Genomic DNA, 18,555 nt, shown 5'->3' with positions numbered 1-18,555 from the left:
GCCTCAGAATACAAGGATGTCACTTTAGAACAGAAATGAGGAATTTCTTTAGCCGGGGGTTGGTAAATCTGTGGAACTCATAGCCACAAACAGTTGTGCAGATCAAGTCATTAGTTATATTTAAAACAGAGGTTGGTAGGTTCTTGATTACTAAGGGTGTCAAAGGTTATGAGGAGAAGGCAGGAGAATGGGGTTGAGAGGGATAATAAATCAGCCGCTGTTGACTGATAGAGCAAACTTGATGGGCTGAATGGTATAATTCTTCTTTGTCATCCCTAGTGAGTTATCAAGTAGCAGTTAGCGCAATGCCTTACAGAGCCAGCTGTAAAACAGTAAAAAAGATAAAACAGTAAGAAGTCTGTACCTTCTCCTCATGACCGTGTGGAATTCCTCCGGGTGCTCTCAATGATCCAAAGACGTCTAGGTTAGGGTTAGCAAGTTGCGGGCATGGTACGTTGATGTAAGTTGCATGGTGATATTTGTGCATTCTGAAGTAATAAAAATAAATGCTTAAAGTGACTATATTGGAATAACCATGAGCAGCAGAGAAAGTGACATTTATCAGACTCTTACACAGATCTCTGGTAAGATCAGTTTAATTCTTGGCCTCCCACTCTACCTCATTATCTTGTACTTTTTGCTTGAAGTTTTTGTGGTTGCTTTTACACTTTGATTCTACATTGTTGCTGTTTTATCTTATTCTAGGTCTGTGCACTGTGTAATGTGATCTGATCTGTATGGACAGTCGACAAGACAAGCTTTTCACTGTATCTCAGTACAATACCAATTCCAGTCTTTGTGGGTCACGTTGTTGCACTGAACTAGCAATGCTAAAGATATTTAATCCATCATCAGGTGCTCCCACCATCCAGGCCCTGCTCTCTTCTTGCTGCTGCCATTGGGAATGAAGTACAGGAGCTTCAAGGTCCACACCATCAGGTTCAGGAACGATTATTACCCTGCAGCCATCAGGCTCCTGAACCAGCATGCATAACTTCACTCACCCCAAAACCGAATAGATTCCACAACCTATGAATTAATTTTTAAGGACTCTATAAACTCATTGTTCTCAATATTTATTGATTATTATTATTATTATTTTCTTGTATTTGTACACTGGCTGTCTTTGTTGTGCTTGGTCTTTTATTGATTGTGTTGTATTTCTTTGTATTCACTGTGAGTGTCTTCAAGAAAATGAATCTCAGTATTGTATATGGTGACATATGTACTTTGATAATCTTGCTTTCAACTTTGAATAAACCGATACCAATGTAGCAGCACCACTGGGAAGGGATGATTGGTTCAGAAGTCTGATAGTGGTGGGGAAGAAGGTATTCTTTGACGCCTAGACTTTTTAAGCACCTGTATCTTCTCACAGAAGGTAAAAGAGAGAACATGGAATGGCCAGTGTGGCAGGCACCCTTGGTGGAATATGTGGCCATGGTGATAATTTGGGCATCTGGTCCGAAGCTGATTGTGGATTGTTAATTGAGATTGTAACCAGCCGCTCTGTGTTTCAAATGGGTTCCAGAGAGGAAGAACACAATTGGAGAACAGAGCTTGTAGCAGGAATGGAATGAATATATTGTCGTTGGTCGTCTCCATGTGTAACTAGAAGAAGTTCATTGTGTCTTGCAAGCAGTCAAACAATTGCAGGAGAGAAATCATGGAAAATGGGTGTTATGAATTATTGGCTTTAGAACATAGACCAGTACATCACAGAAACAGGCCCTTCGGCCAACGATGTTCTGCCAAACCAATTAAATTAAATTAGCAATCAAATGGCTAACTAAACTAACTCCCTTTGTCTACACAATGTTCATTACTTTCTATTTTCCTCACAGGATGTCTAAATATCCTTTAAAAGTCTCTGATGTATCTGCCTCTACCACCATCCCAGGCAGTGCATTCCAGATGCCCACCACTCTATGCGTGTTTTTTTTTATTAAAAAAAAAGCAACTTGCCTCTCAAATCTCCTTTGAAGTTACCCCCTCTCACCTGAGACGTGTGCCCTCTGGTGTTAAACGTTTCAACCCTTGGAAAAAGATGCTGCCTGTCTACTTTATCTATGCCTGTCGTAATCTTAAACCTCATCAGATCGGCCCTCAGCCCCTGAAAGCCTTGACATCCTTTCTATAATGTGGTGACCAGAACTGTATGCAATACTCCAGAGTTTTATAAACCACAATATAACTTCCTAACTTTTGAACTCAATACCTCAACTGCTCTATCGTTGTCTCTCTAGCTTTGCCTACATAATTTGTTATTTACCGTAAAATACAACATAGGTTGTACTGATGTGAATATTGTTTCCTCCTTTGAGGCTTCAATTTTGGGGCAGCACGGTAGTGTAGTGGCTAGCACGACAGGGCTCGGGGCATCGGAGTTTAGAGTTCAATCCTGGCGTTCTCTGTAAGGAGAATCTGTACGCCCTCCCCACAGAATGTGTTTGTGTTTCCTCCAGGTGCTCCATTTTCTTCCCAAAGATGTACCTGGTAAGTTGATTGGTCATTGTAAATTGTCCCTTGATTAGTTTAGGGGTTGAGAGGTGATGCGGCTCAAAAGTCCAGAAGTGCCTACTCTATTGTATTTCTAAATTTAAAAATATAAATATTTTTCTTGAATTTAAGGTATGCTTTGCCATTCCCTTCTAGGTTAGTAGTGAAGCAAAAGCAATCTAAGTGTAGACACCTGCTTTATTCTGTCAATAAAGAAAAGGAAGGATGTGCTGGGATTGGAGAGGGCCCAGAGGAGGTTCACGAGAATGATCCTGGAATGAAAGATGCTGTTCTATCTATCTATAGAATATGGAAAGCTGCCTCTAGTTGGGTCCTTTCAAGGCTACACAAAAGTCTGAGCAATTAAAGGTTAAATACAAGAGATTCTGTTGATGCTGAAAATTGGGAGCAACACACACAATATGCTGGAGAAAGCCCAGCGGGTCAGGCAGCACCTATGGAGAGGAAGGGTTTCGGGCTGAGACCCTTCATCAGGACTGGAAAGGAAGTGGGAAGTAGACAGAGAAAGGCGAGGAAAAGGGGTAGAAGCTAGAAGGTGAAATTGGGTGGGTGGGGGAGTGGAGATCAAGTGACGAGCTTAGAGGCAATAGGCGGAGAGGTGAAGGGCTAAAGAGGAATGTGTCGGAGAGGAGAGAAGGGCAATGAAAAGTTAATTGAGTGTTATTTACAGTGTGAGCACTATGTCAGTGTGCATACCCCCCCACTGTCATGTTTAAGGCTGAAAATGTCGTGAAGAAAGCAGTTTTGTATTTTTCTATTGCGTACACATGATTCATTTCCCAGGGCGCATGGTGCAGAGTGGCTTGTCTGATGTAAGTCGTGTCAATTCCTGCAACTCTGTGCAGAGTCGCCATCTAGTGGGAGCCATAGTGTTCCAGTACATTCTTTTTAAAATAGTGAACACAATTTCAGATGGACCAGTTGAGACATAAGTTGATAGGTAATGAGGGCTGTTTAAAGATTTGAGATTTCAGATTGAAGTTTGCTTATCAGGTGTACATGAAGACATGCATGAAATGTGCCGTTTGTAGTTGTCAACACATCCAAGGGTGTGCTGGGGACAATCTGAAAATGTCATAGAACATAGACATTACAGCACAGTACAGACCTTTCAGCCCATGATGTCGTGCTGACCCTAAGATCAATCTAACCCTTCCTCTTCCACTTACATGTTCCACACATTCCGGTGCCAACATGGCATGCCCGGCAGAACACAGAACATAACAAGCAACAAAATAATAGCAGGAGGTCATTTGATTTACTTCATGGTTATTGGGTCTACTTTAACTACAACACTAGTTGATGAATATATCAGCACGAGTATTCTGCTGCTGTCTGTAAGAGGTTTGTACGTTCTCCCCACGAATGCATGGGTTTCCTCCCACAGTCCAAAGATGTACCTGGGAAGAGGTTAATTTGTCATTTGTAAATTGTCCCATGATTAGGCTTAGGGTTAGACTGGGGGTTGCTGAGCAACGTGGCTCGAAGGGCCAGAAGGGCCTACTGTGTCGTATCTCAATGAATAAATGATATTGGGTAAGGGCAGAATAGGCTTTGGCCTTTCAACGTTGTCAGCTTCTGCTTTAAACACGAGATTCTGCAGATGTTGGAAATGTTGAGCAACACACAAAATGCCGGAGGAACTCCGTAGGTCTGGCAGCACCTATAGAGGGAATAGACAGTCGAAGTTTTGGGCCAAGACCCTTCATCAGCTAAAGATAAACGATTAGCTTTATTTGTCGCATCTTAATTGAGTTAAGGAAACATCCCTTATTTACCATAATTAAATGCTTCAAGGCACCACACAAGGCCGTTGCTGAACAGAACTTGCTCCTGACCCACAAACTGTGATACTGTTCTAAATGACGCACAAGTAATGTACTGCAGTAACTGAGTGGGTCGAGCGGCGGTTGTGTGGGGGAAGGAATTTGCCTTTCAGGCTGAAACCCTGCGTCAGGACCCAAAACTGCAGCATTCCCTCTCCTCCCCACAGACCCTGCTCAACACTGAGTGTGTCCAGCAAGCTATTTGTTACTCCGGTTTCCAGCATCTGTGGTGTCTAATTGAACTTGCCTTTCCCTGACAATATGCCACCTCAGTGGGCCTTCTCTTTCTTGGACACAGCACAAGCATCTCGAGCTGGTGGGGTCGTGGGTGGTCAGTGCACTTGATATCCAGTCCCAAATCTTTGTATCAGCTACAGCTGAAACCCTAAATACAACCTCTGTTCTTCCAATATTTCACTTTTGAAGAGCTCCCACTTACTAACCACACCTTTTTCAAAACTCAACCTGTCCGAATCCACACCTGCCAGATCCTGTCTGATAGTATCAAAATTGGCCTGTCTGCAATTTAGAACATCAATCCAGGGACCAAACCTAATCCTTCTCCATGATTATCTAGAAACTAGATCCAAATGTTTCCCGACATACACTTCTGTCACCTGCCGTGCTTCGTGCCTTCATCTGTTTTTCCGCTGAGATTGGGCGATACTTGAACTAGAGGTCACGGGTTAAGGGTGAATAGTGAACTGTTTAAAGGGAACATGAGGGGGAACGTCTTTACTCAGGGTGGTGAGAGTGTGGAATAAGTTGCCAACAGAAATGGCGAATGTGGGTTTGATTTCAACATTTAGGAGACATTTTGGATAGGAGGGGTTTGGAGGCCTATGGTATCGGACAGATTAATAGTGCAACTCAGACAGGACGGGCTGATGAGTCAGTTTCTGTGCTGTAGTGTTCTATGGTATCTTTAAATGGCATCGGTAATCTTGATTGAAGGGTTAAAATGCTGAATGTATTGTTGTGTGCACAAGTATATGAGTGTGGGTACAATCTTAAAAACTTGGCGGCATCAAAAGTATGTTCTGTACGTCCAGACAACGCACAGAAAATAAATGATGGATAAATTGTACAGGATGGCGAAGAAGAGTGCATGTAAAATAAGACATTAGGCTGTTGTTATACTTCTCACCTGCCCATCACCTCCTTCTAGAGCCCCCCCCTTCATCATCTCCATTGCTCCACTCTCCTCTCCTCTCTCAGATTGCTTCTTCAGCCCTTTACCCCCTCCCCACTTCCTTTCACCTCCCATCTTCTCATCATCCCCCGGCCTGCAACCACCAACCTTGCCCCTCTGTTGGCTTCACCTGCCAGCTTGTATTCCTTCCCCTCCTCCCATCTGCTTATTCTGGCTTCTTCCCCCTTCCCACCCTTTCCCTCTTCCTCTCCAGTCCCAATGAAGAATCTCGGCCTAAAATGTCGACTGTTTATTCCTCTCCATAGATGCTGTGTGACTTGCTGAGTTCCTCCAGCATTTTGTGTGGTTAAAACGGATTATTTTTTTATCTCTATTTTTAAATAATCTAATATTTTAGTTGTTTTTGTAATCTAAACCTAATAATTTAAGTAATTATCAGACACTTAAGTTGATTGTTACTGAAGAAAACCTGTGTCTATTTCACCACTATAAGTATTGCCAGTAAATCTCAAACCTCTGTGTGCTTGCTTTAAGGATCCTGCAGATCTATTTTATAATCTTCAGAATGTTGACAAATTTTATTTGCTTGTGGGATGCCTGATGACGTTGCCTTGGATAAAATTGCCCATCAGGGAGTATGCATGAAGCAGCCGACAAGTTACAGTAGCAAACCAGAAGGAAAAAAAATGCATTTATTAATAATTAAATATTATGCAACAATTAATAATAATTAACACTGTGAATATATTAATATATACACTGGTTATTAAATCTGATAATGTTTATTGTTAATAATATTTATTGCTGAATAATAATTAAGATTCAGAATCTTTATTCCTGAAGCCAACCTAGTAATTGTCACATGGACTGGGACACAGTGGAAAAACTTTGTTTTGCTTGCCGTTCATACAGATCGATTCATTACATCAGTGCATGAAGGGAAAATAATAAGATTTCAGAATAGTGAGTGAAGCCAGACAATAATGTTAAAGCAAGAACAGAATGCAGCCTTTTTTGGAAAAATTACAATCAGAATATCTGGTTTTACCAAATGCAACAAAATTCCCATTCTGGGCAATTTACAGCGGAACAGCAGCTGTAAGAGTTGCTCCTTGGAGATCCAGAGACCTGGATGCTGTCTGTGTGGACTCTTGGCCTGCCCCGCACGATTCAGATTCGGATATGTTTATTTATCCGAAATGCAAACAGCGTATTCACTAACACCCAACACAACCTGAGGATGCTCTGGGGGCAGCCCATAAGTGTCATTGCATTTTCTGGCGCCAACATAACATGTCCACAATGTTCAGCAGAACAACACAAGCTGTAACAGCAAAAGAAGTCCCTTTCTCACCATCCCGCCCACTCATATTATTGGCACACAGACAGGCCTACAACCCCAGGACAGGCTGCCTCTGGAGTCCTTAGACCCAGATTCTCAAACTCGTAGACATCAAGTCTCCAGCTTACAGATGTGCCGACCCAGGGGCTTCGGCGCACTGAATTCAGTCTCCAGTCACCTGAATAAAACACAGGGTCGTAGCAGTGCAGCTAAGGGGAAATGTGGAGGATTGAGCACAGCCTTGCTCATCAAGGCAGATCAGAGAACGCTTAAAGATACCTGCAGCTTGGGAGAGGAGAGATTCGAGGAAGAAGTCGGTGGGTTTGTCTCGGCGGCACAGTAGTGTAGCACCAGCTGTGAGTTCAGGGATCGGTTCCTGCTGCTGTCTGTGAGGAGTTTTACATTCTCCCCATGGTCATCGTCTGAACCCTGAGTGTCTAGGTGGCACATGAGGCCTCACATTCTCCCCTGGTCAAGTGGATTTGCACTGGGTGGTTCGGTTTCCTCCCACATTCCAAAGGTGCACGGGTTGGGGAGCTGTGGGCTTGCTACATTGGCACTGGAAGAGTGGCTGTTATAGCACACAAGGAGAAGGCAGGAGATTGGGGCTGAGAAGGAAAAAATTATCAGCCATGATGAAATAGTGGAGCAGAATCGCTGGGCCAAATCGCCTAATTCTGCTCTAATATCTTATGGCCTAACAGTGGATTTCACTGTGTGTTTCATATCGCAAATGAAGCTTATCTTTATCTAGCTTCCATTCTGCCTTTGTAAGACTACCGAACATTTCCCAAGTACGATAAGATGGGCTTTTGACCTCGTCATCTAACTTGTAATGGCCCTCGCATCTTATTGTCTACTTGAACTGAACTTTCCCTGTATTTGTATCACTTTATTTTGTTCCTGCTTTGCCATGTACTACCTCACTTGCACCATTGTAATAAATTGCTTTGCTTGAACAGTAAGCAGGACAGCTGGAGTGTCAGGCTGAGGGGGTGCCTGATGGAAGATTATAAAATTATGAGAGGCAGAGACAGGGTAAGGTGGTCAGTTTTTCCCAGGATAGAAATTCTGATCAACATTTCCCACCAAAAAGGAGCCAAAACTGGAGGGCTTAGATCTAAGGCGGGAGGAGAAAGACTTGAAAGGGATCTGAGTGGCAATTTCATCACAGAGGGTGGATCATATATGGAACAAGCTGTTTGAGGCAGGTGCAATAATGATATTTAAAAACATTCGAACCAGTACATAGAGGAATGGGACAAATGCGGGCAAATGGGATTCTCTTCCAGCTCTGAGTCAAAGGATCAAGACTGTCTTGGGGTTCAAGGTCTCTGTGTATAGGTGGGAGGGAGGAGCAGGGCTTGATTTGCTGTTGTGTTTAGTTTTTTGGCTTGTGTCCTGTGTTGTTCTGCTGAACATTGTGGATGTGCTATATTGGCGCCAGAATGTTTGGTCATAGTTGCAGGCTGACCTCAGCACATCCTTGGGTGTGTTGGTTATTAATGCAAATGATGCATTTTAAATGTGTTTCGATGTATACATGACCAATAAACTCATGTTGAATCTTGGGTGAGCATCTTGGTTGGCATGGACAGATTGGGCCAAAGGGCCCGTTTTAGTGCTGTGTTACTCTGACTGCATCGAAGACATGGATTTCGATTTAGATTCAGCACAGTGGCAGGTGCTTCCAGCCCAATTGACCCAAGCCACTCAATCTACTATGGTATGTCTGTGGACTGTGGGAGGAAATGCAAAGTCACTGGCAGAACATATGAACTCCTAAAGAGACGGTGGCAGAATTGCACCCGGGTCACAAGAGCTTTAAAACTTTATGCTAACTATCACACTACTGTGCCACCCCGAACAGCTTTAAGGTGAGACAGGGAAAGTTTAAAGGAGATCTGTGAGGGATGTGGTCGGTGACTGGAATGCACCACCTGACAAGATGGTGGGGGAAAAATATAACAGCATTGCATAAGAAACAGTGTTTAGATAAGCATGTGAGCTCGCAGGGAATGGAGGGATAAGGATTATGTGCAGTTAGATAGGTACAGTCTAATTTGGCATCAATAAAGGGCTTGGTCTTTTATTGTAGTGTTCAGTGTTCTAAGTAACTTAGAAAATGCATCAGGCACTACTGGAGCAATGAAAATTCAGGATACACAAGGAGCTCGTGTTGCAAGAGTGCAAAAACCTTGCAGAACTGGAGAAGCTTATAGAGATGAAAATATACTCCATGGTAATGAGTCAAGATTCAAGACAACCTAGCAAGTTCACCCCAAGAAGCGACATTGCTAAATACCTATTTAAAAGGAGTTCTGTCCGGGCAGGAGAAACTGTTTCACATGACCCCTGGTTTCATGAATCGTTGAGGCTGGATTTCAAGGCCTCGTGTTTGGGATCCCATCATTGGCGAATCCAGAGTTTGAGACCTAGTGTTTGGTGATGGGTTTGTTTTTGCTGTTATTGTTTTATTACTCGTTGTGTTCAGTGTTGTTCTGTTGGGCATGCTCTGCTGGAGCCAGAGTGTGTGGCAACACTTGCAAGACTGTCCCAGCACACCTCGGGTGTGTTGGTTGTTAACACAAACTGTGCATCTCAATGTGATCATGGTTCTAGAGTAACACATACAAATGGCTGGAGGAACTCAGCAGGCCAGGCAGCTTCTATGGAAAGGAATAAACAGTCAACGTTTTGGGCCAAGGATGGGCCTGCTGAAGGGTTTGGGACTGAAATGTCAACTGTTTATTCCCCTATTAAAATGTGCTTAAAGTTAAGACTTCAGAGTAGCAAAAGAGAACATTTTGATTATGAATATTTTTTGTATGTTTTAGTTTCTATGGAAACCACATATGAGAGGGTGATGCCATACATCATGAAGCAATGTTAATCAGCTTTAAAGTACACCCACATTACTTGCTCCTACGTAAATATCACCCACTCTCAGCGTCACACAGCCTTCTTATTGAAATTGGAGGAAGAAAAGTACTTTGCCAATCTAGAGCTGGTAGTTCTGACTGATACTCCTTGTATTGGAAGGGTGTTTGCTGCCAGAGTTGCTGACCTTCAGATGAAAGCCTTCACCATGTCAGCCTGGTTCTCTAGATCAGTTGGCGCTAGAAGATCTTGAATAATCTCTTAAAAATTAGCTCGAAGTTCTCCCTTTCTCCAAGTTCATACCCGTTTCTCATCAAAGCCATCAAACAGGTTAACTGGTCATTGCTACTAATGGGATCTTAAATGTATGTAGAATAGCTGTTGTTTGGCTTAATATCACGATCTATGGACAATCAGAGGTATGTAGAAATGGAACGGATCTTAATCTGTGCTTTCTCTCAGTACTGTTTGAGTTGCTGACATTCACACTTGTATGCCTTCCACTTGAACAATTTTTCTTGCACTTTATTCCTCTTTCAAACCTGCTCTTTCACTTTATGCCTTTATTAGCTCTTCGCGCTTTCTCCCCCAAAAACCTGGACTTCCTCTTTCATCCCTTCCCCTTTCCTCCTTCTCCTCCTCCTCCCTGTGCTCCCTTTCCTCTTTCTTCTCTCTCCTCTTCCCTCTGCCCATCTCTGTTTTTTTTAAACTAATCCAAACTGATTGAATAGATTTTGATTAACAGAATCTCTGCAAAGGTGATGAGGGCACCTATCAAGAGTTTGAAAATTGACTAGTTTTGAAAATAAATTGCTTGGTTTGGGTGGAGGTAGTAAGATTATTTCCTCTAGTTTGAGTCAGTCATAGTCTGAAGAAGGATCAATATTTAGAAAATTAAACATTAAAGAACCTGTTGTTACATTTTCAGTTCTTAATCTGAATCAGAAAGGTAAGTGATGCTGGAATCCACAATAACTTTTTGAATTGAACTAAGTTAGTTGTTTGAAATAGATTCTTTTCTGGCTTCTTATCATAGGGCTCAAGTTCTGCTAGATTCTGATGCTTGGATATCACAGTCTTTGTAACACAAACCTGGAGTACAGTAAGCAGGAATATGTGGAACCAAAACACAGATCCCAGGTGTAAGATGTTCATTCACCTGTTTCCACCTGACAGATTGTCTAGAAACAAAAACACAATCACGTTTATTCAGTATGATCGGCAGGCTGCAGCCTGGGTATAAATTATTTAACTCCTTTTTCCTCAGTGTTTTCATTTTAAAGTTTTCTCTTTGGTATTTCTCCCTCAGTCTCATTTACTGGGGTTCAGAGTATACTCTCCTTTTGGAGAATGCTCTGTGGATTGGTCTACCCATCATTTTGAAGTAGTGTAAGGCCTCTGTATGTGCTCTGATGTGTCTATAGAGGATTTTCACAGCCACTCGGCATTCTGGGATTCACATGCTTCCATTGCTCTCCATACTAACTACATCTGGGAGATCAACGCTGACTTCTTATTAAATCCAGCTACATGTGAGAGATCTTGTGAACCTGGGTTTTTAAGATGGCAATTTTGTTAGCAGCAGGTTAATAGTAGAGGGAATTTGTCAGTGAAAAATACTGAAGACTTCATACAGGTAGGGATAATGAATGCACTTCAAAAGACTTCTAGCAGTGAGTCATGGCTGTAATTTCAGTTATTTTGACATCTAGTTGATCAAAGATCATACAGTGTCTGGTCTCCTGCGTTTTATTAAAAAAATCTTTTTCTTCTTATTGATATATTGCTTAGTTTTGTTAATCATTTATTTGCTAATTTAATTTTTTATTGTACATAATGACGTATTGACAATGTATTTTTTGTTAATCTTCAATAATAATAATTAATAAAAAGATTCTAAAATGGAAAAAAATCTCTCTCCCATTCCCTCTCAGGCCATGTCCTCTTGATTTGAAGTTTTTCTGACCCAGATAATGTTATTATTTTATTTTGTTTCCTGTTATATTTTGTGCACTTAATGGATCATTTCTTTATCTGCAGCCAACAGAAAAAAAGAAAGAGAACGACCAGAGATCTCGCTACCTTCTGATTTCGAGCATACAATACATGTTGGATTTGATGCTGTCACAGGAGAGTTCACTGTAAGTGACCTTACACTTTATAATGGAAGGATGATGGGGGCAGAAATTGTGTTCTACATGGGTATGCTATCTTGTGTTATACTGCAGATGGAGACATTAGGTTTGTGGTACATTTGCTTATATAGTATCCAAAGGCCAAGGAAACCGATTTTGAGACTAGTTCAAATCCCACTATGACAGTTAAAGAATCTGAGTACAAATAATGGAAAAACAAAATTCCGCAATGAAACATAAACATGCACGAGATTCTGCAGATGCTGGAAATCCAGAGAAAGACACACACATGTACTCATCAGGCAGCATCTGTGAGGAGGAATAAACCTGCTCATAGGTCTCAGACCTGCTGAGTTCCTCCAGAATTTTGTGTGTTTCTTTGGAATAAACATCTAGTAGTTGTATCTCGTAATTAAAAACCCACTTGCTCACTTAAGGATGATTAGCTTCAAATTTATTTGTCACATGTACATTGAAACACGCTGTTTTTGTCAACAAGCAAACACAGCTTGAGGATGTGCGGGGGCAGCCTGCAAGTGTTGCCATGCTTCCAGTGCCAACGTAGTATGCCCACAACTTACTAACCTTAACCCATATGTCTTTGGAATGTTGTGGGTAGGGGGGAAATGAGCAGCAGCAGGAAATCCATATAGCCAACAGGAGAACATACAATCTCTTTACAACCACCATCGTGATCATCATGAAGCATTACGCTAAACATCTATGCTACCGTGCTGCCCCAATTATGCCCTTCATGAACGAAAATCCACTACCCTCATTTAACATAGCCAGTACTGGACCCAAGACTCCAGCAAGATGGTTTAATTGGCCTCTGAAGTGGACAATTAAGGCACTGAGTGACAGGTAATAAATGTCAATTGAGCCAGCAACACCTAGGTCCTGCAAATGAGTTAATAAATTTAACAAAAGTTTGGTCTTAACTTCTTAATGCGGAATCTTTATTTGTAGGTGACATACCTATATATAATTGAAAAGGTGCACGCTGCACAAGTGTGTCTTCCTATCTTAATTGATTTCACCATGTCAGCATATCCATCTGTTTTTCTCCATTAGAAAAACTTAAGAAATAGGAGTAAGAGTTGGCCATTCGGCCTGCCGAGCCTGTTCTGTCATTCAATACGATCATATCTGATCTGGACCTGGACTCATCTCCACCTATCTGCCTTTCCCCTATGAAAAAGTTTAACTGTGTCTTAAATATATTCAATGAGGCAGCCTCTACTGCTTCCCTGAGCAGAGAATTCCATAGGTACATTACTCTGGGAAAAGCAGTTTCTCATCCCCATCCTAAATCTGTTGTTTCCTAGTTGCCAGTGGAAACCACTTTCCTGGCTCTATCTTATGTATTGTTTTCATAATTTTATGTGCTTTTACTACTAGACCCACCCCACCTCTAATTCTTCTGAAAGCCAGCAAGTATTATCTCAGACAGCTCAATATCTCTTCGTGGGCGAATCCCCCTCATAGATGGAATTAACCCAGTGAACCTGCTCTGCACTGCCCACAAAGCCAGAGGCACAGTAGTGTAGCGGTTAGTAGTCAGCAACCCAGGTTCAATTCCTGCTGCTCTCTGTAAGGCACTTGTATGTTCTCCCTGTGACGGTGTGGGTTTCCACCAGGTGTTAAGATGTCCTCCCACAGTCCAAAGACGTACCAGTTGGTGGTCTTTGAAAATTGTCCCATCATTAAGCTAGGGTTATAGGGAGCTGCTGAGCGGTGTGGCTTGAAGAGCCAGGAGGGCCTATTCTACACTGTATCTCGATAATAAATAAATCTTTTCTCAAAACTGTACTCCAGGACCAGCTCCAACAGTGCCCTGTGCACTTTTAGCATAACCTCCCTGCTAGCAATGAAGGCCAATGTTCCATTTGGCACCTTGATAGCCTGTTGCACCTACAAAATGACTTAGCGATTCGTGCTCAAGCACTTTGAAGTCCCTCTGGAAAGCAATGTGCTACCATCTTTCACCTTTAATTAATAATTTCATCAACTTGTTTCCTTGCAAAGTGAATGACAACTTTTCCATTCACCAGACCCTGGCCCACTCACTTAACCTATCTGTATTTCTCTGCGTCCTCTGCACAATTTCTCTTTTCACTCAATTTAACCCATTAGCAATCTCCAAATTATTATCTGTATAGCCTCCCCTTTAAATGCCTTTGTTCAGACAACTGCTTGTGACAGTAAATTCCAACTCTTCCGATAAGGGTGTTTCCCCCACCGTCCCCGATCCCCTAGTAGATACATGAATGACCGCTATCTATGAGCCCACTTGTTTCGGACTCCCCACAAATAGAAAATGCAGAATGAGGATGTTTTATTTGTATTTTGCAATTGTTAGTTAATAATTTTTAAGACCTGTGTCAGTTCACCCTTCAGCTTTCCCTTTTCCAAAGTAAAAGGATAAATTTAGCAAAATAAATTCTGGTTCATTGCACAACATCCAGTTCAGGATAGCTGACGCCCTAGTGGACTTACCCAGGAGCTACTCTCAAAATCCAACTAATATGCACTCTAGAAATCCCTGCTCCTGTAATCCAGCACCAACCTAATTTTCCCCAATCTAACGGCATATTGAAGTCCTCTTTGATTATTGTAACATTAATCTTTTGGCATGGATTTTCTATCTTCCATTATAATTTGTAGGCAATATCCTTACTACTGTTTGGGGGTCTGTATAAAACTGCCATCAGGATCTTTTTACCTTTGCAGTTCCTTAGATCTATCCACAATGATTCAACAACAACTGTTGCTATGTCACCTCTAATGATTTGTTTATTTAAACCAACAGACCAACTCTGCCTTCCTGCCTACCCTTTTGATGCAATGCATATCCTTGGGCATTAAGCTCCCAGCTATAATCTTTCAGCCATGATTCCGTGATACCTTAACATTATGCCTGCCAATCTGCAACTGTGCTACAAGTTTATCTACCTTATTCCATATTCTGCACGCATTCAGATACAACACTTCCAGTCCTGTTTTCACTTTTAATGATTTTGTTGCACCAAGCTCTACCTTTTGATTTCTAACCTCCACAACCTCTCCATTAACTGTTCTAGCACTCCCATCCATCTGCATCTCTAGTTTTATACCTGTCATGCAGCATTAACAAACCTACCTGTTAGGATATTAGTTCCTCTCAGTTCAGGTGCACTTTGTCCCTTCAGTACAGGTCCCACCTTCCCTGGATGAGAGACCATTGATCCAAAAATCTTATGCCTTTCCTCCAGTACCAACTCCTTAACAAGGTATTAAACTGTGTAATCTTCCTAGCTCTAGCCTCATTAGCACATGGCAAGGGTAGTCATCCTGAGATCACAACCTTCCGTTTTAACTTGTACCTAGCTCCCTGAACTCGTGCAGAACCTTGTCACTTGTGCTACCCATGTCATTGGTATCAACATGGACCTTGACCTCCTGGCTGTTCACCCTCCCACTTGAGATGCTGAGGATTCGATCTGAGGTATCCCAGATCCTGGCACTTGGGAGGCAACATGCCGTCCGGGAATCTCGTTCTCGCCCACAGAACCTCCTGTCCATTCCCCTAACTATCTAAACGAATTCCCAATCACCACCTCTTCTTCCCCTTACTGTCTGAGTCACAGATGCAAACTCATCTCCTTGCACTTGTTTCATAGTTTTCTATGGCCAGGCAATTAAAGTGCTCATCTAGACATTTTTAAATGCTGACAGTGACTCCAATTCCACTGCTCTCTCTGACAGTGCATTGCAGGTACTTGCCACTCTCTGAATGAAGAGGAAAGCCCCTCTCATGTTTCCTCTAAACCTCTACCCCTTTACCCAAGTCTATCTTCTTGAATTTTATCTACCTCTCATTTGGGGGTGTGGCTGGGAGGAAGGGCCCTTACCTTTCCATTGGCTAGTATATCTCCACAACTACGAGAAGCTCTCTTCCTCGCCTTAGAAAGGTAAAATCACGCTGATTTCTTCCTCTTCGTTTCCATTGACTTGTCTTGAATGCAGAGGTAATGGCAGAATTGAGCTCGGCTATTTAATCAAGATTAAAAGTAAATGTTTAGCTGCTGCAATTTGCTCCATATTAGCCAGAATCAAGTTTATTATCACTGTCTTTTAGCCGAATGGGCTTGGGAGAGAAATTGATCAGCCTCGATGAAATGGCGGAGCACACCTAATGGGCCAAATAGCCTGATTCTCCTTTTATGTCTTATGGACACGTGTCATGATGTTGTTTTGTGGCAGCAGTACAGTGGAAGAAAAAATGCTGCAAGTTACAATAAGAAATATCAAAAGATAAAAAAGTAGTGCAAAAAGAGAGCAAAATAGTGAGGTAGTGTTTGTTTTCGTGGACTGTTCAGAAATCTCATGGTAGGGGAAGATGCCATTGTTAAAGCATTGAGTATGTACCCCTCCCTGATGGTAGAAGTGAGAAGAGTTCTCTCCTGGATGGTGAGTGCTGTAGTTGCTGCCTGAGAAGACATTTAGCCTTTGCGCCTGCTGCTTCATTCTGACAAGATCACAGCTGACCTTTTACCTTGGTTTAGCATGTTTTTGAATCACCTTTTTTCTCTATTCTCTCCCCTCCCTCCCAAATCCCAGGGCATGCCTGAGCAATGGGCTCGATTACTACAGACGTCGAATATCACAAAGCTGGAGCAGAAGAAGAATCCACAGGCAGTGCTGGATGTTTTAAAATTCTATGATTCAAAAGAAACAACAAACAGTCAGAAATACATGAGCTTCACAGGTAACAGAAATTTTGCTTGTCCCTGTCTTCCTCTTGATCTCCTTTGTATTATGTATGTTCTTTTTCTCTTTGCCTCGTAAAGATCAAACAAAAGCTGCAGACTCTAGGAATCTGAAACAAATACAGACAAACTCTGGAAAATCTCAGCAGGGTCAGGCAGCATCTGCCGAAGGAAGAACAGTCGGCACAAGGAAAGAGGAAAAAAACGTGTCTGTTTCTGTAGCCGGGAAGGGGTTTGGAGAGAACATAGAACATTACAGCATAGTACAGACCCTTCAGACCACGACATTATGCTGACCTTTTAAACTACTACTACTAAAGTGTTCACACTAACACTTCCCTCCCACATAACATTTTTCTATCATCCAAGTCCCTGAGTAAGAGATTCTTGAATGCACCTAATATATCTGCCTCCTCTCATCCTGCTTTGGTGCAAAGAGAAAAGCCCTAGCTCACTCAGCTTATCTTCAAAGGTCAATGGATAGAAAAAAGGGACTTATCTGATAAGGTGAGAGCAAGATCTGAGTTGGCAGGAGATTAATAATTGCTGTTTATTGCCTTTGATTGGAAAGCTGGTGTTGGGCACCAATGAAGGTCTCTGAGATCTAGCTTTATTACCGATCTTGCCCACGTTCCTTCTAAATCTCCCTTATCTCTGTAACCTCCTTCGCACGAACATCAATCTAGTTTTGAACTCTTAACAGATCCCAGTATTTTCTTGTCCCCTCTTTTAACAGCAGTACCTTCTGCTGCCAGGGCGATAGGAAGTTTGGAGGCTTTGAGAAGATTGTTACATACATTGTCACGATGACTGTAGTTTAGAAGAATGAGGGAGATCTCATTGAAACCTATCAAATATTGAAAGGTGGACACGTAGAGGATGTTTTCTACAGTGGGAGAGCCTAGGGCCAGGTGGCACAGCCTCAGAGTATAAATAGCTCCTTTTAGAACAGAGATGAGCAGGAATTTCTTTAGCCTGAGGATGGTAAATTTGTGGAATTCATTGCCACAGATGGCTATGGAGGCCAAGTTATTAGATATATTTAAAGTGGAGATTGATAGGTTCTTGATTAGTAAGGTGAAAGGTTATGGGGAGACTACAGGAGAATGGGGTTGAGGGATAATGAAGGAATAGTGGAGCAGACTCAATGACCCAAATTACCTAATTCTACACCTGTGTCTTAGCGGTACCCCATGATATGTGGGGATTTATTTTCTAGCAAAAAGACTGCAGGTGGTGAAAATATGAAGGAAAGAAATGGGTCTATCAGATGAAGAAAAGTTAACTGTTTCTCTCTGTGTAGAAGATGCTTAACCTGTTGAGTATTCCCAGCAGTTTCTACTCTTATTAATATTTTCAAAATATTTTGAACATTCTTGAAATTTTAGCATAAATGTGTGTCTTTATTTTCTGTAGATAAAACAACAGATGGTTATGCAACCACAAATGCACTGGTGAGTTCTTTGTTCACATGACTCTACTTTTGAATTTTTGGAAAGTATACTTTCTACAGTCATTGTTGTGTATTATCAGCTGGGGGGGGGGTGGTCTCCCAGACCAAATCTATTGTTTGCCTTTTAACCATATAACCATATAACAATCACAGCACGGAAACAGGCCATCTTGGCCCTCCTAGTCCATGCCGAACCCTTAATCTCACCTAGTCCCACCTACCCGCACTCAGCCCATAACCCTCCACTCCTTTCCTGTCCATATACCTATCCAATTTTACCTTAAATGACACAACTGAACTGGCCTCTACTACTTCTACAGGAAGCTCATTCCACACAGCTATCACTCTTTGAGTAAAGAAATACCCCCTCGTGTTTCCCTTAAACTTCTGCCCCCTAACTCTCAAATCATGTCCTCTTGTTTGAATCTCCCCTACTCTCAATGGAAACAGCCTGTTCACGTCAACTCTATCTATCCCTCTCAAAATTTTAAATAC

General features: G+C 42.0%; 1 protein-coding gene across 2 annotated transcripts in view; it reads left to right on the top strand.

The window, feature by feature from the left end:
- Positions 1 to 18,555, top strand: part of pak1 (p21 protein (Cdc42/Rac)-activated kinase 1) — a 303,556-nt gene that overhangs the window by 238,934 nt on the left and 46,067 nt on the right. For both annotated transcript variants that reach the window (XM_059963735.1, XM_059963734.1), the window contains exons 3-5: positions 11,762 to 11,862; positions 16,459 to 16,606; positions 18,024 to 18,061. In XM_059963735.1, the coding sequence (XP_059819718.1) occupies positions 11,762 to 11,862; positions 16,459 to 16,606; positions 18,024 to 18,061 (287 nt within the window). The remainder of the gene's footprint in view (positions 1 to 11,761; positions 11,863 to 16,458; positions 16,607 to 18,023; positions 18,062 to 18,555) is intronic.

The sequence above is a fragment of the Hypanus sabinus genome, chromosome 3 (assembly GCF_030144855.1).
Source record: "Hypanus sabinus isolate sHypSab1 chromosome 3, sHypSab1.hap1, whole genome shotgun sequence".
Classification (NCBI taxonomy): Eukaryota; Metazoa; Chordata; class Chondrichthyes; order Myliobatiformes; family Dasyatidae; genus Hypanus; species Hypanus sabinus.
This window is presented reverse-complemented; position numbering and strand designations above follow the sequence as displayed.